The sequence below is a fragment of the Bombus bifarius genome, unplaced genomic scaffold, assembly GCF_011952205.1.
Source record: "Bombus bifarius isolate JDL3187 unplaced genomic scaffold, Bbif_JDL3187 scf7180000009243, whole genome shotgun sequence".
NCBI classification, from domain to species: Eukaryota; Metazoa; Arthropoda; class Insecta; order Hymenoptera; family Apidae; genus Bombus; species Bombus bifarius.
The window spans coordinates 187,705-211,457 of record NW_022884989.1 but is presented as its reverse complement, the minus strand read 5'-3'; the positions used below and the strand labels follow the sequence as shown (position 1 = coordinate 211,457).

General features: G+C 37.9%; 3 protein-coding genes across 3 annotated transcripts; 2 read left to right on the top strand and 1 right to left on the bottom strand.

Annotated features, from left to right (window-relative positions):
* Positions 1–884: 884 nt before the first annotated feature.
* LOC117214778 (trypsin-1-like) lies at positions 885–3,705 on the bottom strand. The gene is made up of 7 exons (XM_033461100.1): positions 3,606–3,705; positions 2,829–2,935; positions 2,650–2,759; positions 2,397–2,535; positions 1,644–1,757; positions 1,386–1,569; positions 885–1,189 (listed from the first exon to the last, which is right to left on the bottom strand). Exons 1-7 carry the CDS (start codon positions 3,688–3,690, stop codon positions 1,086–1,088), a joined length of 843 nt encoding a protein of 280 aa, XP_033316991.1. The 5' UTR covers positions 3,691–3,705; the 3' UTR covers positions 885–1,085.
* A 7,535-nt stretch (positions 3,706–11,240) lies between these two features.
* Positions 11,241–13,587, top strand: LOC117214746 (trypsin-7-like). Its single transcript, XM_033461053.1, has 6 exons — positions 11,241–11,472; positions 11,547–11,635; positions 11,756–11,897; positions 12,680–12,793; positions 12,996–13,145; positions 13,347–13,587. Exons 1-6 carry the CDS (start codon positions 11,287–11,289, stop codon positions 13,494–13,496), a joined length of 831 nt encoding a protein of 276 aa, XP_033316944.1. The 5' UTR covers positions 11,241–11,286; the 3' UTR covers positions 13,497–13,587.
* Positions 13,588–17,446: 3,859 nt separating this feature from the next.
* LOC117214739 (trypsin-4-like) lies at positions 17,447–22,961 on the top strand. Its single transcript, XM_033461034.1, has 5 exons — positions 17,447–17,476; positions 20,123–20,211; positions 20,342–20,543; positions 21,387–21,650; positions 22,667–22,961. Exons 1-5 carry the CDS (start codon positions 17,447–17,449, stop codon positions 22,811–22,813), a joined length of 732 nt encoding a protein of 243 aa, XP_033316925.1. The 3' UTR covers positions 22,814–22,961.
* Positions 22,962–23,753: the final 792 nt, after the last annotated feature.

The following is a 23,753-nucleotide window of genomic DNA, read 5'->3' as shown; positions in this document are numbered from 1 at the left end:
CAGAAGAGCATCGATATTTTGTCTCGTACGTTCTACACTCTGCTTCGATAAATCTCTCGACACACAGAATGTTTAAAACATTCTATTTCTCAGCAAATTTTCTCCCGCTTTTTTTTCGAAACACCTCGTATATCTTCATAATTCTTGTTGAAGTTTTATTGATTTTCTAATAAGAAAAATGTTCGTACAAATTCACTAGATTGTAAAAATATACAGGGTATTTCTTGCTTTTCTCAACACGTTGTAGGAACATGATCTAAAGACGAAAAATGAGGAAAAGAAGTTACATGGAGTTTAGCTGAAAACATTTTATTACAAAGTTACAATCAGATATTAAGTGGAGCATAAAATGAATCTATACGTATTACGGAATACAAAAAATCTACTGTGTTTACTCTATCCGTTTTTATATATTAATATCTCGTCTCTTCAAACAATTTGACACGACTGATACCTAATATACTTAATTTCTCGTATAAAAATGACATATTTTTGCGATGCCACTGTTGATAGGGATTAGACATCGATAATATAGAATTTATCGCATCTTGGATTTCTCGAAAATTTTTGCAGAATATCAACATCCGACTGAGTCATCTATCAACTTTCTAAATATTTTGCAATACAGAATCCGTTACTTTGTTACAATATCCATTGCATGCTACGTTCAATATTTGCTTATGACTTTCTAATAAAGCGTTTGCAGCCAAGCTTCGAGTAAAATTCTTTTCATACTCTCGCACGAGAAAAACGGAAAACAGAGAAAATCGTCACGTATATCGTGCAATTATAAATACAGGATATATACATATTTTATTTTACAATACATATTTCATACAGTGATATTACTCATCGATGATACCATACATTTACCTCTCCTGAAAAATTAATTCACATATTCTCCATTATTTTAAGATGCGTTTCAAATTCAAGACATTTCGAAGAAGACTGTTCTACTATAAAATCTACGGGAACTTGAAATTCTTTCAGAATATCACAAAGGAAGCTGCATTACAATGCAGCAAATATTACAAGTGAGTCGTAATATATCCTACATCGCGTTACGATCTCGAATACACGGAAAATCAAGATATACTGGTTATGTCGGTGATCCAATCTTTCAGTTCTGCTATAGCTGTAAAAGCAGTTGGATACTGCCTGTCGCATGATCGACTCCAGGATACCACCCCTGTAAATGTCAACAACGTCGCTCGTAATCGATAAACGTGTCGAATATCGAAATGAGACACGATTGATATCGATTTAAAATAATTAAAACACACGGCTGAAGAAACAAGCATGTTCAAGAATGGATCAGTCAAACAGAATGTGCTCCATATTATGAAGAAAAGGGAGATCAAATTTTAACGAATATTCAAACTCACCGAATAATGTGCCCTGAAAAATGAGAGGCGAGCCAGAATCCCCAACGCAGGGTCTAGCAGTGTCCGATAAGGCACAAAACATCCTGTTGGTTAATAAGTCACCACCACTAGCTTCCTCACAGTCCTGGTTATTAATTTTCCGCATCGTACTATGCAAAAGTACGTCCGAGACCGGACCGAATAACTGTAATAAACGGCAGCGTTCCTATATTCTGTTTCGAAACACGTTAATCCGAAAGTTTTTCAGATTGTAGTTACCTCGAATATACCCCAACCGAGAACTTTAACCAGCGAATCGTCGTCGATCATCGAATGTGTTTTGGGCAATTTAATGGGCTGCTTCGTGCTATCGTACGTTATACTGTCGGACAGCTACGTCAGAAGAAATATTAGTGTAGTATATGTTGCAGGAAATAATAAATGATAAATGTAATCGATGATTTATTTAACGAGGTGAAAGCGAAATATCTGTCGAATAATTCATTTTATTATTACTGAATTATTATCACATCTTTTCAAGATGTTACTAGATTCTTGTTTGACTTTAGGATTTATTCAAGGGAGATTCAAATTCAACGAAATCGAAAATCACGATAAACGAAATAGTCTTCAGTGGCCATGAATAATTAAAAGTGTAATCTCCGATAGATTCTAACGCTTAAACTGTCTGTTTCTGCTTAATGCATTGTGACGCTAAATACCATTTCACGGTGTTCAAACTGATTCAATTTAAACTGATAAAATGAATCACAGAATTAAAATACACATTTACGATTACGAACGAAGATAACTAACAGCAAAGTGCACATTACAACCGATACGAAGTTTCATTTTTAACAAAAATATCAAAGATGTAAAAAAACTAGTTTTGGAAGTAACGAATCGATTATTAATTACACCTTTTGATACGTTCTCCGCTTTCAACGTTCGTTTCGATAATATCTTGACACTCGTAGCGGTCACTAAATAGCGATGACACGTACAGTAACGCGACAAGCGAGAATGTATTACCTCAACGAGACCAACGTCGTAGTCGTAATTAATTGCGTTAAAAGCGGGATGTATCACGACGCTTTGGACACCATAAATGTCACCACCCTCGTAATAACGCGACGTGCCCGCTCTCACGTGAAATGCCTTCACTTCTACCCTGTAAAGCGATAAGGAAAAGGAAATGAAAAAAAAGAAAAAAAGGAAAGACGCGTGTACGAATCGTGTGCACATGAAAATCGTTCGTCGAGAATGCGGTATGTATTAATCTTGCCTGAGAGCGCACTGCGCCGACGTTATTATCCACTTTTCCCCGACGATACCGCCGCCGCAGAAATGCTCAACTTGGTGACCGAAAAACGTACCATTGTTCTGCAACGAGACCTGCGACGAGAGGCAACGATTTTCTAAATGCCAAATCGACCGTGAAGATCGATCGCACGTTATACTAACCGCAAATGGATATTCCTCTATGGCGACCTTCTCCCCTCCAATAATCCTGGATTCTACCGGTCCCGGGAATCTCGCTGACTCCGAGACGATTCTTTTTCCGTAATCGGCTGTACAACATTCAAATCAGACGAATCGTTTAATGCGTTTCGCGCGATATCGATACGTTGATAAGTTCGCTCGGTTAATTCCTTTGATACGCGCTCCGCATAACTCTGTTTCCTTCCGCGTCTTTCCATTAATTTTCTTAATTATTTGCAGAAAATATTAATTTGATTACGCGGAAGATAAAGTTACGATACATTTAATTGAAAGTTTAAGGGATATGGAAAATATGGATCTAGTTACAATTTCTGCCTCCAACGGATAAAATGAAATATTTGTTAATTTCGAAAAAGATACCTCTATATCCTACCTATGTTTTATGCAGCTAACTAGAAGAATTAAACACGATAAGAAAATTTAATGTTGTAACTGATGCGCCGATACTATAAAAAAATTAAAACGAACATCTGTTCAACATAAACGTAAACATAGTACACATAATTACTAGCTGTTCACTTCGTTTTATTTAAAGACACAATGTATCTTAATGAATCGCTACACACATGATATACCTAACAATTCGTTAATAATCAACACGTTAATTTATTATCGGAACATTGATCGAACTTAATTGGACAAATTTTCAAATAATCTGTCGCAATCTTTCAAACTTGCCATCTTGCAGAAAATATATAACGCAAATAGTATTAATTATAAAATAAACTTCACTCGAACCATATGTGGAAACCGCACAGAATATCGGCGAACCAAAGGCAATCAAGAACAGCAAAGCGTACATCGTTGCAACGTTTGAGGTCATCGAGGGAACCGGGTGTTCCTTATAAAGCCGCAAATACGTAATTTCTGCATAAACAATGCATCCCCGGAATTACTGTCTCTTTCTTGCATTTATCGGCAGACTGCTAATGCTTTGACATTAAGGCTAAGGCTACGATATTAAGGGCTAAATCGCCATTCATAACAAACGTGTTTTCCGCGTATAATTAGAGAATGGCTCAAGTTATTAAGATAACGCTGAGAAAAAGATCCGTTGGTCGCTCTATGTCACAACATGTCATAAATTGGATGCTTTGGTAGAACCCATGCTTATAAAATTCTGACGCTTGTTTAATCTAATCGGACAAATATTGATATTACGTCGTTGTACAGACTATTTGCATTATTAAATGGAAGCAGCTCTTTCTCGATTTGTTAGAAAGATGGAAAAGTATAAAGTTTTACTGTTTCTTATACATAATACAGTAAATTGAATAAAATTTGTAAATCTGTTGTGCTCTTCGAATAACGATAGGCAGAAACTGAAATTGATAATTATAATTTCGTGTAAATGAATTAACTAAATGGAATCGGTTGGCCGAACACAGTATACAACATAATATTACTCGATATTACTAAAATCCAAATGAAGAAATTTCTATTGTACTGCTCTCGATGGATTTTATAATCGATAAATGTAGTCATTATAAAATTTGGAAAATATTTACTTGACTCTTATACCTCAATGTCTTCGAGCTGTATTGTATTCGTTCCAATACTTATTTTCAGACAGCATAAGAAAAATCATAGTTGACAATATAAAAATATACCTACATCGCTCAATGAAATTTATAAATTTATTCGCAAATGTACGATTTACGAGAGAAACTGTGAAAACTGTTATCGAGTTATAAATAGCTTTTCATTTAAAATCTTCATTTGCCCCATTTTTGCGACGACACGTTAGGGTCCTTCGTTTGATCGAAGATGATGTTATCGGCGATAGGAAAAATCGTTTTTAACATCAATATCGCGTTGAAAGAATCGTTTTATTATTCATACGATTATTCATCGCGGAGCTAATTGACCCGTGTAAATGCGGAGTTAATGTACAAGCCGCCACCGACTTCGTAAATACGTAACGCATCTGTAATTTCCGTCGTTCTCACTTGTAATGCCATTTTTTAGCAGGAGGCATCGAATTAATTAACCGGTCGCGCGCGGACGCTATTATCCCCAAAAATAATTTCAATCACACGTCACGCTGCACACATTGTCGTAAAACGAATCGTTAACACGAGATAAATACTGGATCTGGCAACGACAGATGGAACATGTATTCCCATATCTCTGATTGTGTGTTTCTCGCGTCAACGAGTACCAAGTAACGCGATATTTATTATTAAATTAACATATATCAGGTTCGGTTGGAAATTTGTCGCGCTGATCATCGTTCGAACATTCTAATCCTACATGTCAATTTGACCGTTCATTGTTTTTGCTCGTACAATATTCTTATTATCGGTTTCCTGGGATATATTTTGTTTGATAAATCGACGATATAGCGAGAATTCCCTGCGTACTGCTTTATTTTATTTAATCATATTCAAAATATCATTGATAATCTCGTTCGTGCTCCGTTTGTACCATTCATTTAGCAAAGTATTAATGCGAACGATCGCTGCTTCCATCGATTATACACGACAATGAGCGAATTATTATTTCACATGTTTAATTTCGACCACCGTTTTGAAACTCTGAAACGTAACGTTTCAAAAAAACGTTCCAAAAAACGAGCTGAAATATTTTAAACTGATTAACGCGTTCATGGTTCCTATGGTTTATGGTTTACAGTTCGTTTATTAACCTTTTGTGTTTTCCGTGGTAGTTGATCTTTCGCATATATATATATAGATTCACTGTGAATACATTTGCCGGTTATAACGTAGAATCCTTCTAATTATTCTCAAATGTACGTTAAAGTATTTCCTATTTCAGTCTTCGCGTTCTTCCATCTTTCTCAAACGTTTCATCGTGTACCTATAGATAATATCGTTCAGATACAGAAAAAGATATCTAACTGAGAAGTTCGAGCAGCGATCGATAATGACTGATAAACACATTTTAACGATCAAACATAATACTACATAGAACATCGCACTCTTATATAAAACAGTAACTTCCGCAACCTCGGACAATTAAAATTTGATCGTTATTTATCTTATTATTTCGCACAATGTTCCTACCGATATTTATTTCAATATAATTGAAAATAATTACATACAAACGAACGAGTCAAATATTCTTTGAAAAAGGGCACAAAATATATTTTATGTCTTCTAATTCGTCTAACTCGTTTATTATCAATTACCAAAAGCGTCGTAGTAGTACCATGAAGATTCTATCGGCAAAATAATTCACAGGAAAACTAAAAGCGTGCAATGCGGAAAAACAAGATGCTGAACGAAAACCTTTTGATATGAGTAACGTGCCTAATGAGTCATCAACGAACGCGGAGAACCGAACGCAGACGTTGCGTAAAGAACGCATCGACGTACTTCCGGTTTTGCAAAGTTGGTGAGTAAAACGCGATTTAATCGCCGTTCCATGTTCCGCGTGATATCGTTGACCCGCGAAACGAACACGGAGCTGGTTGCTCGATCGTAGATGCCTCAGCAATTTGACCTCACCGCCGCTCGATGAGCAAAAATTATCGCAACGATTCTCGTAACACGTCGGCGTATTTCATTCGGTTGTTTCCAGCTGGGACACTCTATCCATTTGGCCTTCGCCAATCGGCTCTGCGAAAATATTTTAGCGGGATGCGAGTACCCGAAACGCTTGAATTCTTGTAAAATGTGCATTCGTAATCCGGCGTAGACGCGAATCCGCCATAAATTTGGATAAACGTCGTCCTTCTCTCCCCCTGCCCCTTCCCGTATCTGTCGTTCACCGTAATTTCAATAATCGTATCGCGCCGATACGACGCACACTTCCGATCAGCGTTTTTCTTCTTTCGTTTCTCTCTCTCTTTTTTCTTTCTTTTTTATCAGAAATCGGATTACCGTGGCTGATTGTGAGTCAAGAATCGAGTAAACGCTCCGACAATAAACAGAGTTACATTATTTCTCTTGCGCAATGCTGTCATCGTGATGTGCATTGATTCGTTCGCATTCATGAACTAAAAAAGAACGTGGTTCGATTTGTAAATATACCTACATCCATACGTTGATTCGTAATTTATACATTTTTACACGAATGTTGTGTTACAGGTGAACAGCAGACAAAATATCTCTTGGAGAGGAGAGATAAAATCTCGTGTGACCTTTTTTATATCACCGATATATTAATTAATATTCTTGTAACTAATTGCTTTATTTGTATTTAGATATTGCTCGACTCGATATAACTATCATTGTATCAAATACAACGTTTCATCTCAATATTCGATATTTAACACTAAAAATACCACACCGGTATAAATAACTGGTTCTACAATTTTATAAATGCGTCAACCGTCCTTTAGGGATCGTCGTCCCAGATGGATTAATAATACCAAAAATGTACTACATAACATGGAATTCCTTCTGTAAGAAAGTAATAAATCAATAAGTATAAAAATATTCCGTTATTACGTATTTTTTAAAGACCAGTCATTTTGATTTGTTTTGATAGAAATAGCTTCGTGTTAATTATCGGTAGTTCTAGCGTTAAATACTTCATCTTTACGAAACAGAAGAATTATACCGATACTTTAAATATTCCCAATTCAACTATCTTTCATTGTTCTTTCACTGACGTATGCTAATTTAATCGGTGATAAAGGAAGAGAGGTACATAATTGAATTAATAACCCGACTAAAAGTAGCAGTGAAACTGAGTTTCAAGTTTGTCAAATTTCCTTCCAAATATTCCTAAAGAAATTATTAAAGGAATATTCCTCGATGAACTTAAATTAAGCGAACAGTTTAAGAAGCTCGTGTATCAGCCGAATTCGGCGCGAACATACGCCGTTGTTACATGTGCGTTGTACAAATTTCGCTATCGTATAGATCGCCTAAATATTATCCATTTTCTGTTAGGAGCGCGTTGGAGGCGCGTAAAAACGTATATATGTATAGCTATCAGCGTATTATGATAAACCGGAATTTCGGAAACTCTAGAGCGTTCAAGAAACTCTTGTGTGTTATGCGTGTGTGTTCGTGTTAAGCCTTCCGTGCAGTGCGTCGTGGGTAGAACCCAAGTATTAGAAGTTGGAAATTTCAACGAAGAGATTACAACGAATTAACCTGGAAGGAAGTTCGCGTATAAGAGGGATGCCGCGTTTACTAGAAGCTCACCGAAGGAATATCGTTCTGTGAAAACTATTATTTCGCAATAGCGAAACGAATTTCGATTAAATTGTCGGCTCGTTCCGACTACAATGTCCCGACACTGAAAGAATCGGTGGATAAAAAAATTGCAGATGTCTGATAAGCGAAGATAACTATTCGTAATAAAATTATATAGTGTAATATACAGAGTGTCCCATTTAAATCGACCTTCGCAAATTATTCATGAAATTATTCACGATTTCGAACAGAATACAGTAGGTATGTTGTCAGTAATTTTTCTATAGGTAGAAACGCAGAGGACACATGAAAATCGATTTTATGTTTACCATAGAATTTGTTCAGTTTAATTTTTAGTTGTTCAGTTTGGTACATTAAAATTTTATATAGATATTGAATTTTACTGAATTTACCGTATGCGGTAAAATTTTCCGATGAAATGTACATACATAAATTGTATTTATACTATAAATTAAAATTATCCTGTGATATCTGCCTTGGTTTCTTTATAATTACTGAGTTTTATTGTCTTTTAACATCTACATTTTTTTTCTTCAGTAGAATTTCTATTTTTTTTTTTTTTCACGATATAGAAATATCTGAAACATGTAACAACTACCCCTCGTCGACTCTATCACTGTTAATTGCTGTCTCACTTATTGAAATTTTTTTAGAATATGAATTTTTATGTCCTTGTGTAAAGTTGTAAATCGGTAGCGTAGTCCGCAGTGTATATTTTTCCACCTTTTCAATCCATATTGGATATTAACTATCAAATACATTAATTTCTGCGGAGTTCTGTATACTCGATTTAATAATACATCGAATTCACATTGGCTGGTTTTGTATATAGTATAACGAATAACGAAATTTAATACGGAAATTTCGATGGAAGCTTGAAGCTAAATAGGGATCTGAGGAATGTTTAATCGAAATATAAATATTTAAGTACAAACACCCTATTTCGTTTAAAGTTGCATCATGTAAATTTCCTAAAAAAATTTTAACATAATATAAAACATCGATAAATGAAACGATCTTACGATTTCCCGACGCTCTTCAGTTGAAAAACACGTTATCGAAGCATAACTATGATGCGTTCAACGTTAAACAGAGAAGAGAAATATAAAAAGATAAATCAAATATATTTCGATAAACATGATTAATCCTACAAATGAATTACTCACTTGTATAAACTAGAATTCGTACAGGATTTCGACACCTATATGTCAACAGTACCAGACTTTACATATCGATAAATTTCATTCGTCGAAATTTTCCCTCCGAGTCACTTTCGGTTCGAGAACGTCCCGATGTAACGTGTCAGAAGGATAATGGTAACTAAATTCCGGCTGAAACAAAACTGAAACAATACGAAGTGTCGTTCTCGAAGCGAGAGGGTTTTAGCGCAGTTAATCAAGGGCTCTCGTCCCATCAGTCGCGGAAAACGCGTGGCGGTCGTGGTCAGGACTGAAATTTAAATGGTAATTTTCAGCCGGATTACACGCTGTGGAATTATTCGTGGTCCTCACTTTCGCAGCTCCGGCCGGCTAATGCCGCCTTATTTTCATTGCGTTCAGTCGGCCGTGCTATAAATAATACACGTTACTTCCTTTGCGAGCCGCGTTCATCACATTTATAATACACTTGAGATAGGTATCCGCCGTGCATTCGTTGGATACGGCCATCGTATAATTTTAACGCTACCGCCTGGCCTTTTACGTTTACGAGGGTCGTTTGCCATTGCATTAATTTCTGCGTTCGTCCCGCAACGTTTCGAAACACGTGTCCGCGTTTCTGAAACTAGGCGCGTTTCGCTGTTCGCGCCACTTCGTATCAGCCCTCGGCTGCAATCGATACAATACACATCCGTACACGATGCCAAACTGTACGCGTCCATAACGTGCGTTCATTGAATAAATCGCGTCTGTGTATCTTTTCTCCGTTACTCTCTCCCGTTTTTTCTTCCTTTTTTCCCCTTTTTTAGCTTTTTTCGTTAGCAGGCTCTATTACGTGTGACAAGATTTGCAAGTGTTGGCGTGTACGCGCGAATAAGCAACGATACAACGACGTAGAAAATAGGAGAGAAACCGAAAAAAAGGAAGAAAGAATGATACGCTTTACCAGCCACAAATGGAACACCATTTGTCGTCGTTTCAATTGTTTTATTTCCGGATCGGATTTTATTTACTGCGGAGTAATCGAAATTGCAGTCGGTCGTAGTAAAAATTATATAGAGACCGCGTACGGCGAGAGCGGACGCTGTCGCGTCTACGTTACAGGGTGAAATGTTGCATGGATAAATCGTAATCCGTACGAGGCTAGTTCAAATATTATTTTTCCGGTGTTTGTTCCACGGTCGAGTTCACGCTGAAAATGTACACGCGCGGATTAATCAAATACAAGCGAGACTTGTAAAAGCGAAGTTACGATAACGTCGCTTTTTCGGAGTCGTCGTGAAATTTTTTGGAATAGACGATGTAGCATTCTTATTCGTAAAAAAGAACTAGACGAGAGTAAGAGGAGGGCATTGCCAAGGATGTCTCTGGTTTTCGTCTCGACTCTAGAGGATATCGCAGATATGTGCAAGATCCAACGATAACTCGATAAAAGTTCATTTTTATGGTTCGAACACGTTTAAGCGATAGGTCTAAACGTGGACCTGGCAAAGCCTGGACACCGTACAACATACCTAGATTTACAGAAAAAGAACGTGATAGAATACAATATTGGTATTCTTACTGTTAATATCACTGTCGGATATTATCGTAATCGTGCGCTCTATCGTAATCGTATCTCGTGATTAACGTGATTTCACAGAAGTTGATATCTACTTAAGCTAGTACTCAAGCATCGATTAATTTTCCTTCCGCTATATGTTTTTCCTCCTACGACCGCATCTCCGTTTCGTTCGTCTCACCAACTCTCGATTCGCTTCCTTTTTCGGCTCACGGCTCTTGTTTCACGCGAGTTTCTACCTACCGGAAATGAAGAACGTAAGTTCGCACCGTGAGAGTGGTTCGCCAACCTTTCTCGCCCGTTGGAACAAAGAATCAAGAGATAGAGTCAAGAGAAAATTTTGTTACGGGCAATCAATGTAGACGCGACGTGGACCGGGAACTATCGGAAAGTTCGCAGCCGTGTGAGACAACGACGAACGAGCAAAGAGCAAGAGACGAGAAAAATAGGAGGAGGAAACGTGATCGAAGTTTGCCACGATCGTGCGACGGCGCTTACGCCTACGCGACGAATCCACCTGAACGACATAATTTATGTAATATTTCAATGCTCGTATCAAGTCATCGTCGATGTCTTATCAGTTCCGCGAAGAAGTTGATTGCTCTGATTTAAAAGCATACGGTATAGCGTTGGACCTTCAGTCGAGAACCATGTGGCGGATGTTGTTGTTGCTGTGCACGCTGCAATACGCGCTCTGTTTCCAACCTCGGATTATAGGGGGGCAGGACGCGTACATCACCGACTGTCCATATCAGGTGAATTGATCACGGTTTACGCAATTTTGTCGCTAAACATTGAGGAAACCCATGACCAAGTTTCTCTGTGTTAGGTATCCATTCACGATCAACAAAAACTGTTATGTGGAGGCTCCATAATCAGCCAAGATTGGGTGTTAACGGCGGCACATTGTGTTTCAAGGTTCGTATAAGTAGAGTAATGGAACAATCCGGCATCGAATAGATAATTTACTAATTATCGGGACGCACGATAGTCGCGTAACGATGACTATTCACACGTTAAATTGTAATTCTCTTATAGCTTAGGGGCCTGGGAACTTAAAATTCGCTTGGGTAGTACTTTTTACAATAAAGGTGGCACGGAGATCAAGCAGGGGCTTCAGGTAATTCGCCACCCACAATACAATAGCAAGACATTGGATTACGATGTTGCTTTGATAAAGGTACGTTTCTTCACCCCTAATTTTCCAAGTACATTCTAATTTTTTAAGCGTACGGCGTTTCATCGTGTTTGGTGTCTCCTTTTCGTTTAATCGAAATTTATATACTTAAATCAACCTCTGTTTATTTACACTGCGGAAATTTCTTCCAATTGTTGATAGGTGTTTCCTTTTACTAGTCAAAAAGTATAAGATACGATGTTCGTGTTATAATATAGAAAAGGAAATGATTTCTGATCAAGAGCATTTCTAACGATTATTCGATAACATTTTGTTAGTCTGTTTTCCGGTTGTAATGCGTACGTATAACCAACCAAATGTTTCTCAAACCTGCCAAAATTTTTCTCGAATAACTTTAGTCACAATATTTTGATGACCCAAACTAATATACCACGCACTGTGATAAACAAAATTCTACTTATCGTACATCTAAAACACGCACAAACAGTTGTAACATTTTCAGTCTGTCAACATTGATGAAAATTAATCCCTGTTACGTTCCTATCTCTTATCTACGATACATACAATAGTAAGTCACGATCGAAATACAAACTTTTTGAAGGAAACTGGAAGATCTTTGGTCTAAACAATATTTGTCGACTACACCTTTACTTTATTCTCTCGTATCTTTTCCGCGAGAAATCACGTAATTCTACAAGTACACAAATACTTGAAAATTTGCCATTAAAAAATAGAGATAAATCTATACCGTGACCTTAAAGGATCCTACTCGATCGTAATTTGTAAATTCCATAGCTAAACTTAAAAACGATATCTGTTCGTAGTTACCGCAGAAGATATCTACGAGCGAAACCATGAAACCGATCACCCTGGCGTCTTATTCGAGCTCGGTAAACGCCAGAGAAAAAGCAGTGGTGACAGGATGGGGATATGTGACGGTAAGTTCTTGGCTTACCGTCTTGGATAAACCTGCGTTTGACGCGATCACTTGACAGTTTGGTCAACGTTCACGTTCGTAAATATTAAGATTTGTTTGTCGATCGGTTGACAATATTCGCCGCTTCGAACGCGCTTCACAGACGTTCTGCGCTTCGGAATGGTATATTATTCGGAAGATAATATTCCATTATGTACTTGTAGGAGAACGGCCCGATGTCGATCTCGTTGAGAAAGTTGACGTTACCTGTCCTAGACCAAAAGGAATGCAAAAAGATTTATAGTAACGCAAACATCACGGTGACGGACAACATGATATGCACGGACAGTCCGAACAACGAAGACGCTTGCAAGGTAAATTTCTAAAAGCGTTCTTTTATTCTTTGTTTCTTTCGTTTCAGAAAGTTTTATTGTACCGTCGTATTGCACTATGATATCGAAAGTTTGCTAGATGCGTTACTATTAACGAAACTATTGAGAAACGAAATTTATTTTTATCGATATTTTTAATGTCGCACGACCCATCTTTGTGACTTACCTTTCCACGTACCACAGGGTGATTCCGGAGGACCGTTAGTGTATAACAAAGTCCAAATTGGCATCGTGTCTTGGTCCTTGGGCAAATGCACAGATCCCAGGTTTCCCGGAGTGTACACGCGAGTTTCTGCTGTGCGACAATGGATAAAGGAGAAAACGCAAGTGTAAAATTAATGTCCCTCGGCGTACAACAATCCCGCAAGTCTTAAATTTACAAATAGCGTCAGTAAATTTTTGATAAAGACGGAGAATAAAAGTACGTCGAGAAGTCCTATCTATTATCCATCCATCAAATTAATGTCCTAGTTTTAGCGATTCAGATTTACTCGCGTCGTCATTTCGAGATACGATGACACTAATTTGACAGTATATATAGAAAGATAGAAGAAGTTATATAGGGAAAATTCTCCCTACACTTAGATATATCTTGTTTTGTTTTATTCTGTTCTGTTTCCTTTTCTAGAAACGAAATATCAGAGTTCTTTAAATATCTCAAATATTGATAATTAAAAGGATTCATAAAATAAAAAGGATTAAACTCCGATGATTATCGATCTAATATCAAGTCTTTTTTTACTCTGGCTTATATACATACGTCGGATCGAATAATATTCTTATGGGTCCGATACGAATGGGACTTTCAACAATTGCGCGATTCAAATCGTGATTTAGAAGCAGAAAACGAAAAGAAAAGAAAATGAAAAAAGTTAGATGAACTAGACGAACTCATCAGCGAGGCTTATTTAGCAGACTTCGACGTGAATGCGGGAACGTTCAATATTGAAAGGATTCTTCTTTTCCGAGCGTATGCGTGATTTTACTGCTGGTTTGCAAACATTCGAAATTTCGACCGAATTGAAAGTAAATCCAGTGAGTTCGAAAATTTATAGAATCGCAAACAATTTCCGAACCGTGTGATTCAAATGACTCCCATGCTGAAAAATATAACGTTTCTATTCGTTTTGTTTCCTCGAACCTTCTGTAAGAAACTAAAGGGAAACTTTCGTGGTTTCGTTGCTCGCATTCTTTAACGGAAACGGAGCAATGTTTCTCCTTGTTACGAGAAAAAGAGGATCACAACGGATCGAAAGGAATTTAGTTATTAATAAAGTTAGAGTTACTAGAGATTGGAAATTCTATTTGTTCGTTGCAGTTTTTGATATTCAACAGACACGATGCGGCTGAAGCGAGACAACAGACTTGCAATAACATACGCTCGATTTAATCGCTTCGCTTGAGATCGAGACAGAAGCATGAAGATTATAAACGTAACGTTAATAGTCACGTTACTTTCGATTAACACGTTGTTAACAACCGATTATGTACGTCTTTATATACTTATACATACCTACGTACAGTGGTTCACGAAAGTAGTAGACACCTTTTACGAATATACTATATGTTTTATAGGAGATATTCTGAGACCCGATTAACGTACCGAGACACCACTATCGCGATTATATTCGTGAAATTTGAAATAAATCTGACAAATCTATCAAAGTATAAAATTGTCTAAGTTGTTATTACAGGATAGTTTATAGTATCTGATATTATTAAGCGTTCGATAAGTTATACAGCTGTTAAGTCATATTATTGAAATTTATATTCGATTTTTTAATTATAAACAGAAACAATAAAAAAATGTTATGGATTTCTGTTATAGAAGAAACATTGAATAAAATGAAAACTCGATGGTTCAAATCTGAAACATTCCTCGTCAACGTAAACTTTCCCAACGAAAATTTTAAACAATTAGCGTCGCTGCAAACTCTTCGCCGACATAATTGTTTCCCGTTTCAACAATTAACGTTCTATCGCGCAATCAAGCAATCTTGTCCGAGGCGCACTTTTCACCGGCAAGCGTAACCATCCGAAAACCGTTCGCTCGTCTATTCTCCGCCATTTAAGCTTAATTCTTGCGTTAACTCCGCGGGCGTAGAAATCGGGTTGGATTTTAAAACACGTTAACCGAAATTTGAACGTCAATTAGCGGGTACTTTCCGAAAGTTTTCAACTTAAAAGCGAATTAACCGGGGCACGGTCGATTGTCGTTGCAAACGAAAAATAACTCGACGTAACTATCGCGAAATTCTCGCATCTACGAATAATGAGACGAGCACTTTTCATTGGAAACTGGAAATTTAATTTCGGTATCGCGCCAATCCGCTAACGGCTGATAGAAAAGTCGATCGTTGTCGAGAATGAACAATAATCCCATGCGATTATCGCGATTTTCGTATCCACGAATAAAACTATTTTCGTTACATTAACATAAAATGAAGCGAACACTTTCGTTCTTTTTATTTCGGGAAGTGAACATTTTATTTCTCCATACGATGCCAATTAAGCAACGGATACAGAGGCGTTTGCAGTGCTAATAAATTATCGGAGGAAATATTTCGCGAATGCCCTGAAGCAATTAATGCTTCTTGCATCACGAAGTACGACGATTAAAGCAGTTTACTTTCCATCGGATCGGCCAGACCGCAGCCGATATCGCGATACTGTTCATTTTCTTGGAAGAACTACGCAATTTTAAGTGCCGTCGAACCATATCGATGAACGGTTACGACATTATCTTAATGGAGGCAGAACCGGAAGCAATAATAAAGGCCATTCGCCGCGATAATCAATTCGCCACGGATGCCTTTGCGAAATGGTGCTACTGTTAGCTGAATGAAAAACCTTTAGCCTTATGAGTAACCATTAATTTTACAAGAATAATGCAGAGTCTCGATCGATAAAATTTTAAACCTTCTTTTTATTCAGCTTTTTATTCACCGAAAAGCAAAGAAAAAGGAGTTGTAGTTTATCGTAAAAGAGAAGAAAAGATTCGAAAGGAGTGAATGATAGCTGATGAATGAAAAGCTGATGTCTGGAAGGAAAGTGAATTAATAATAAAAAATAAAACAAGTTAATTTGCAGTTCGAGAACTTTTCCATGTGACTATGCACCTTCTTTTACATACCACAGTATACAAAATGCGGATTTTTAATCGATAAAGTATTTTTATATTTAAATCTGAACATCTAAATTTCATACGTAATTTTTTCATCCTTAAACGATCGCTTTTCTTTAACGACTAAAAAAGGTTTCTTAATCCAAAAAAGATGTTAATTTTCTATTACATATTAGTAAATATTTCCTTATTCATCAAAATATTTGCTAGTTATAATAATAAATATTTAGTAAGTTTTTGGGAAATATGAACTCCTTAAAAAGTGTTTTCAGTTTTAAAACAGCATAGGTACACATTGATATGAAAATATGCACATAGTTACTGAATTTCAACGATACATTTTGAAGAGATAAACTCGTTTAAATATATGAATATATGTACATTTACAAATTTCTTCCATTACATGTTTATGCATGTAACCGTGCGGTGCGCGTTGTACGATTTATCTTTTCCACATTTACAAAATGCAACTTTTAATGGCAACAAAGTATCCGTTATTATCGTGTAACATTAATCCTCTTTAACAGCCGTCTTGTATTTCCAAAACGAAAACGTCAGTGAGTTAAAATCAAAAACCATTATTTCATGAAAAACACATTGCGACACACGAAGATGTTTTTAGGTTTAATTCGAGCAAACTTTTTTTACGGCTAAGTTCGTGTTTCAACGAATAAAAATGTGTATTCGAAATCCTTATTCTATCATTCACAATACGAAACGCTCGAGTAAATTATTCGCGTGAAATTCGTCTATTCAAACACATAGTCTAAGCCTTTTAAAGCTAGAAATTACTCCAATTCAACAACTTATGCGGTCATTCAAAACTTTGGATATACATATATGCTCCGTTTTTATTTTATATTCAATCGCAGATTATACGAAGTTTGTATGTTTCAATGGAAAGAAGAAACGAAATTCTCAGCGTAAAATTGAAAGCATAAATCGCACGTACCATTAACGATTCCCTCGTATTCTCCTTTAACTTGACAAATTCTCTAGCAAAAAGCACGAATCGATCAAAAATGAATCCAACGAGAATTACGATATGAAATTTATAACGCTACAGTTCACAGTTTCATCAACTCTCTCTCTCTCTCTCTCTCTTTCTTGAGCTCTCTCTCTCTCTTTCTCGAGCTCTCCTATGAGAAAGTTAAGAAACATGCTGTACGTATGCAGCGCGATGCTGCATGTAAGTCGGTTCTGCTCGTTCTCGCCTTTTCTTGTCGGAGGCAGAAGGCCGTTCGTTATCGAGAATTATTAATTTTACGACTGACTCGGACGTGCTTGAGACCTTCCGTCGGTATGCCGTTGCATAAACGATTTTGCAGCTTTGCACAGATGGCTGGCTCGTAAAGGGCGGCGGAAACAAGCGTCGCCATTGTACGTGCCGGCGTTGATCGGCATCTTCGTCTCGTAAAGAGAGCCCGATTCTAACAGAGAATTTACCCTGGCCGATTGCGCGTTCGTAAGAATCATGTCAGACTCGGCATACTAATGCAACGGGCATTACGTTCCCCGAGCAATCGATATCCTTTTAACAACAGTCTGTCGTTGCCTGTCGGTTCGTCGGTTTCTGCATCGTGTGCAACGAACTTGCCTAATGACTATTCGATACGTTCCGTGTATTTCGAATTTTCCTCCTGATCCCACGGGTCGGTTACTACGATTCTTAAACGAGAGTCGAATTGCTGTTGTTGCTTGCGTCGTTGGAAATCGATCGTCCTTCGCGCATATTTATGTCAGATGTCTAAGGCATACGAGCAATTACGTTTTAAATGTACGCACTACGCGATACGTTTTACGCTGTCAAATTATTTTCACTTAATAGAACGATTTCCATGGTTAGTATACTTTAACAAGTTATAAATTATAAATTCGTATATAATTGTCTTGTTTCTTCAGATTCCATCTCCAAGCTTCGTTGCTTCACGCAAAGCAGCAACTGTCTCATATTTTTCACGTACATAGAGACAATTTCCAGAGGAACGACTTGCTTCTTATAGCATCAAAGATATAGTATAACTTTAGTGGAATAAATACACTGCAATTTTAAACATCTTTAAAATTCTATTAATTCGATGGTATCAGAAAGAAACGCGTGAAACGCTTGTGCAGAAATTATTGATCTCTTGGTACCGTAAATAATCGACCCACTAAAATGATTCTAAAATGAAACTCTGCATGTTACATACGTTTTTTACTTGTTATAATGTTTTTGAAGAAAAGAAAAACAGTTGTTTCCAGAAGAAATAACGTTATCGTGCGGTCACGGCGTTGAAATTTTACGTTAGTCTTGCTGCTTTTACGTAATCGACGTGGAATTCAGGTCGACAGTCTGAAACTTTCGTGGATCGGACATTTTTCTCGTGTTCGGGTAAATTGATACGAAGGACAATTAACCCGAATATCGAAATAAAAGAAGGGCGAGCCTTATGGCGACCAGGTAGTTCTTGAACCAGGTTCCCAGCATGTATACGCCGCTGTTGTTATTGCAGCTCGTTCTACTCGGGCTCTCGCAGAATTTTTTCACAGATCGTACGTACGATTGGCCTGTAATTCGATAAAAAAACACTTTGAACGCTTGAAGTACTTAAGAAGGAAAAAGCATATCGTTATAATTCATACTTTCCTTGCTTTCATTCATCCCACGATTTACTACATTTTGTCGCTGATTTAAAAAAGATTCGAAGGATTTTTAAATTTCTAGTTAAATAAGAATTTATTAATTCGTATGGATTTCAATTGGTAAATTCGGCAACATCTTATTGTACAATATTAATTGTTTATTTATTCGGTCAGATATATTAAATTAGTGTTTTCGTATCGTTCGTTTATAGTCTTAAATTATTTGCACGTTAAATTGCCTTTATTTGTACGATAAATCTATTAAAATTGTTCTATTATTTTTCCGTAGCTAGATTATTGGCTCAATTTTTGATTTATTAAACCGAGACGAGCACGCGATGCTTTTAACAGAGTGCAATTGTCTCTTACTCACGATTATTCGATAGTTCTCGATTTAAGGGAAGTCATTAAATTCTATGGAAATTCATCGAACGATATCGCGCTTTGATTAGTAGTTTTTCAACGAGCAGACAAGTGGAAACGCAAATTCAACTATTGATTCTTCCAGCTGACGAGAGTCGCATCGTAGGAGGCCAGCCAGCAAGTATCGATGAACATCCGTACCAGGTAAGTATTCGAAACGATCGTTCCCGCAATTGGCGAAGATTAATTGGTGGAAATCCGTCGAGTGGAAACATTTCGTCTCGCGGCTTGCGCCAAAACAGCCCATTAAGGACCGATGTATCTTCGTGTACAACGATCGACGAAGCTTTACGTTCGTTCACCTTTACCTGTCGAAGAAAAACATCGTCCGTCGAGTCCATCTCTTTCCTTTTTTCCACGTATTATCTCAAGTTGCTCCCAAGTTCCTCTTAAGTTCCCTTCTTCAAGGCGAGCAAAATTAACCATCCGGAAATCCTCGACTTGATTCTTCCTCTTCGAGCCGCGTGTCATCGAAAGAAAACGAAAAATATCGCGAACGTTGCGTTTTAATTTTCAAATCCTATAAATTTACAAATACTATAAATATGAAAAAAGGGAATAATTTAGCTCGAATGCAGCTGTAATTTTCTGGTCGTGACCACGGTCACGAGTTCGGCATTTTGAAACCCAGTCGCTCGCTCGATGCAGATATCAGGAAAGATATTAATCCTCGTTTAACAGGCTGGTCGTGTTCCGTATTTCGACGATATTTTCTCCATCACAAATTTCACAGTTGTTTCTGGTCTGATCGTCCGCAAAATTGATACACGCCGACTGAAATTTATAGGTGTCTCTTCGATTTAACAATCGTCACGTATGCGGTGGCTCTATCATTAGCGAGCAATGGATCGTCACAGCCGCGCACTGTGTCCAGAGGTACGTACCCTAGTACTAGTTTCGTTAACAAGCACCATCGATCTCGTTATGCAACGCGTGTGTATCTACGAATAGCCCTAGACGCGAACGATGCGTTAATGAGCGTTCTTTCGTTCTGTTCCGATTTCAGCCCCTTGGTTCGTTTCTTTTCGATCAAGGCAGGCACTTCCGACCTTACGGAGGACAACGCCACTGTAGTCATCGCCGAAAAAATTATCACTCACGAGAGCTACGACAGAAGCATCGCGGATTACGATATTGCTCTGATTCGGGTGAGTAGGATTCCTCTGCTATTTTTTATTCGAACGTTGCCGCCCTTTTCATCGAAATTGGTACGATTTTAGGCTGTAGAATTGTTCGTAAAATTGTTTGTAAGTAATAGTAAAACGAAAGAAACGACAATTCTATATGAGAGGTTAGCGAGCCACTTCTGGACACTGAATCGTCGAATTTCATTGTACACTACTCTCTTGTATTTCTGCGCGTGCCTTTTGAACTTAATACTCGTATATCGCGAAATAAGATATTTATTTTTTCTAAATCTACTTTGTTTAACCAGAAATTCGAAACAGTCTCATATCGCCCAATCGTATAACATCCTGTAGATTCTAAGATACGGGAAATTTCGAAGCGAATGAAGAATTAAGAGAATTAGTTTTCTACAAAGATTCAATATCTATCCGTACTGATTTCGAATCGATTAATCGAAATTCTGATTGATATTAAACACTCGAAAATTCCAATAATACCTGACTGATCTTTTTAAAGAACGGATTTTCACGGATACCTTGTTGCGCGTGATACAAAGTATGACTTTCTTAAGAATCGACACATTCGCGTCTCAACGTATAACCGTTTCCTACAAACTAAACTCGTAAACTATTCGTAAGACTGCAACGATGATCGAACCTGCAAAAACTTGGGTATCACGAGCAAGGTAAAAGCGTGACGACTTCACGCTCCATTTCGAAGCGGTTGAAAAAAGCAAGCGGTAACGAAAATCCGGGCGGTCGGTGAAGTTAGGTCTAGGGCAAACCGAGCGTCGATCGACAAGGTTTATTTATTAACGGGCCTCCGTGGAATAAAGCCGAAGAATTCAATTACCGTTTCACAATCAATTCCGCAATGCACAGCCTCTCAACGGTTGGCACCGTTCAAACCAATTACAATTTCAGTTGGAAAAGCGGCTGGTGTACAGTTCGCGGGTAAAACCGATCCTGCTGGCACCAATAGCCGATCATTATACGGCTGGCAGCAATGCGATGGTTACCGGTTGGGGAGTTTTGAGAAACAACGGTCCACTGACCACACGGTTACGTAAAGTGCAAGTACCACTCGTTTCTAGCGCTCAGTGTTCCCGTTTGTACATGACCAGACCAATCACACGAAGAATGATATGCGCTGGTTATGTGAATGCCGGAGGAAAGGATGCCTGTCAGGTAATTCGATGTCGTTAATTTGTTAGTAGCTTTCTTCCATGCGAATCAATACACTCGTGGCATTAATTCTATTTCAACGTAGTCATTAAGTTGATAATGTTTCGTCCCTCAGGCCATGATCGATCACTTACGATTAATCGATCGATTATATTAAGGTTTAGACCAAGCGGACGAACGTTCGCTCTTCTTCCACTTTGGTATACTTTGAGAATTAAAACGCCGCAAACGAGCATTCTTTCGCCATTTGGCGAATGTTCGGAAATACCGAATCGGAAATCGAGCATTCGCAGGACGTTCGAACGCCCGGTTGCAACTAACAATGCACCAGAGAGTTTGTTCGATTCTTTCAGATGCTCCATTTAATCCTTACGAACGTCCGCTCGCGTTCTTGTTGCGTTCGAATGTTGCGAATATCCTGTAGAAGCAAGAATTCTGGCGTTATAGAAGAAACCCTAGTAACTCTGTAATTATAATTATAATTGCAAAAAAAACTCTGCATACGAGAAATTTGGGATTAGGAAAAGAATCTCCCAGGGAAGAGTGACATGATTATCAGATATCAGCGTTACGAATATTGAAATGACGTTCCATTGAAATAAATTCCTCCCCCAATAACTTGAAACCGATAAATAATACCGTAAACTTATGGTACAATATACAGGGTGGTTAGTAACTGGTGGCACAAGCGGAAAGTCAAGCGAAAATATAGAATACAAATTTTTTTTTTTAATTTCTTCTTTTTTTTTTTTTAAATGTTTCCATGGAGACAACGATCTACAGTGAGATCCGTTATAACGTACCGCACGCGTACCGAGCGAAAATTCAAAGTCGATTTTCTCGAAAACAAAGCCTCGAACGAAAAATTTTTATTCTATATTTTCGACTTCTTTTTTCGCATAGAATCACCTCCTTTGCGCTTGTACGACTAGTTACCAACCACCCTGTATATGTAACATTTGCCGCGTTAAAGATAAGCAAATTTCTAATTCTTCTCAATAAAACTATGATTTTGACAGGGCGACAGTGGCGGACCGTTGGTGCAGCATGACAAACTGATCGGAATCGTATCGTGGGGCTTTGGATGCGCGCGGCCATCTTATCCCGGCGTTTACACGCGTGTGACAGTCCTTCGAAGTTGGATCACCGAGAAAACCGGTCTGTGAGCGTTTTCTGTTTATCCTAGTCGCGAGCACAGAACGTTATCGAAGCAACTACGATCTGTGAAATTTTTCCTGCAAACAATTCGCGTCGCTACCACGGCCGCCATCCCCTTTGTTTACAAAGAGAGCGGAACGCGTTCGACGAGCACGAAAACCACCACGATTCGCGGTTGCTTTTTCGCAAATAATTAATGTGATCTCGACGCGCTGAAATGTCATCGCCGACTGCTTTTTGTTCCACAATTAGATCACGGGTTATGAGTATTCGATAATAAATGGTGTTCCGTAGCCCGACGTGGCTCGTTCCCCTTTCCACCACTCAATTACCGCGTACGAATCAAACGTACCAATTATCCTTACTCGTCGCACAATTCTTCTCGAATATTTTATCTCGACGATTGTTAATAAGCGACCAATATTTACGTTACGTTTGTAGAGGAAATAAGCACGAACCGAGGAATTGCTGTTCAGCGTTGCTCGTTTAACCGTGGCGAAAGCAGCGAAATCAATAACGAAACATGCGTAAATCCTAATACAAAAACGTAACAAGTGGCCCCATAATTGATTCGGTTATTTCTCATTGAAAACGTCTAGTATTTAATCGGGAATTTCCAGCATAAGAATCCTATCATTTTGCTAATGAACGATCCGCTACGCAGCAGCGGGCAGAAATAACGGACAGCTCCGTAAACAAACCATTTCTGTGTTTTATCGTACGAATTTGGTATTCGTTATAAGGTGTACGTACTCGGTGAAACCCGCTAATTAGTTTGTTCGATGGATGTTGCTTCGCAGTTTAAATTCCCGATTTATAAATTCATCGTGTAACAGTTATTTCGGATTTTCTGTCTCTTCTACACGGAGTAGTATTCTCCTTGGAATTTGAACCAACTTATTAGTTTCTGTTTGTTCGTTCGAGCTGAACCAAAGAACGAAGATATAA

What these genes read in the sequence shown, in the direction of transcription:
- LOC117214778 (XM_033461100.1), bottom strand. Translation starts at nt 3,690, where the DNA reads ATGACCTCAAACGTTGCAACGATGTACGCTTTGCTGTTCTTGATTGCC. An exon ending in TCGGCGCAGTGCGCTCTCAG is followed by an intron (nt 2,536 to 2,649) that starts GCAAGATTAATA and finishes ATCGCTTTACAG; the next exon opens with GGTAGAAGTGAAGGCATTTC. An exon ending in ACGACGTTGGTCTCGTTGAG is followed by an intron (nt 1,758 to 2,396) that starts GTAATACATTCT and finishes CTTCTGACGTAG; the next exon opens with CTGTCCGACAGTATAACGTA.
- LOC117214746 (XM_033461053.1), top strand. Translation starts at nt 11,287, where the DNA reads ATGTCTTATCAGTTCCGCGAAGAAGTTGATTGCTCTGATTTAAAAGCA. An exon ending in TCACCGACTGTCCATATCAG is followed by an intron (nt 11,473 to 11,546) that starts GTGAATTGATCA and finishes TCTCTGTGTTAG; the next exon opens with GTATCCATTCACGATCAACA. An exon ending in CAGGATGGGGATATGTGACG is followed by an intron (nt 12,794 to 12,995) that starts GTAAGTTCTTGG and finishes ATGTACTTGTAG; the next exon opens with GAGAACGGCCCGATGTCGAT.
- LOC117214739 (XM_033461034.1), top strand. Translation starts at nt 17,447, where the DNA reads ATGCTGTACGTATGCAGCGCGATGCTGCAT. An exon ending in GCCGCGCACTGTGTCCAGAG is followed by an intron (nt 20,212 to 20,341) that starts GTACGTACCCTA and finishes TTCCGATTTCAG; the next exon opens with CCCCTTGGTTCGTTTCTTTT. An exon ending in CGCCCTTTTCATCGAAATTG is followed by an intron (nt 20,544 to 21,386) that starts GTACGATTTTAG and finishes TTACAATTTCAG; the next exon opens with TTGGAAAAGCGGCTGGTGTA.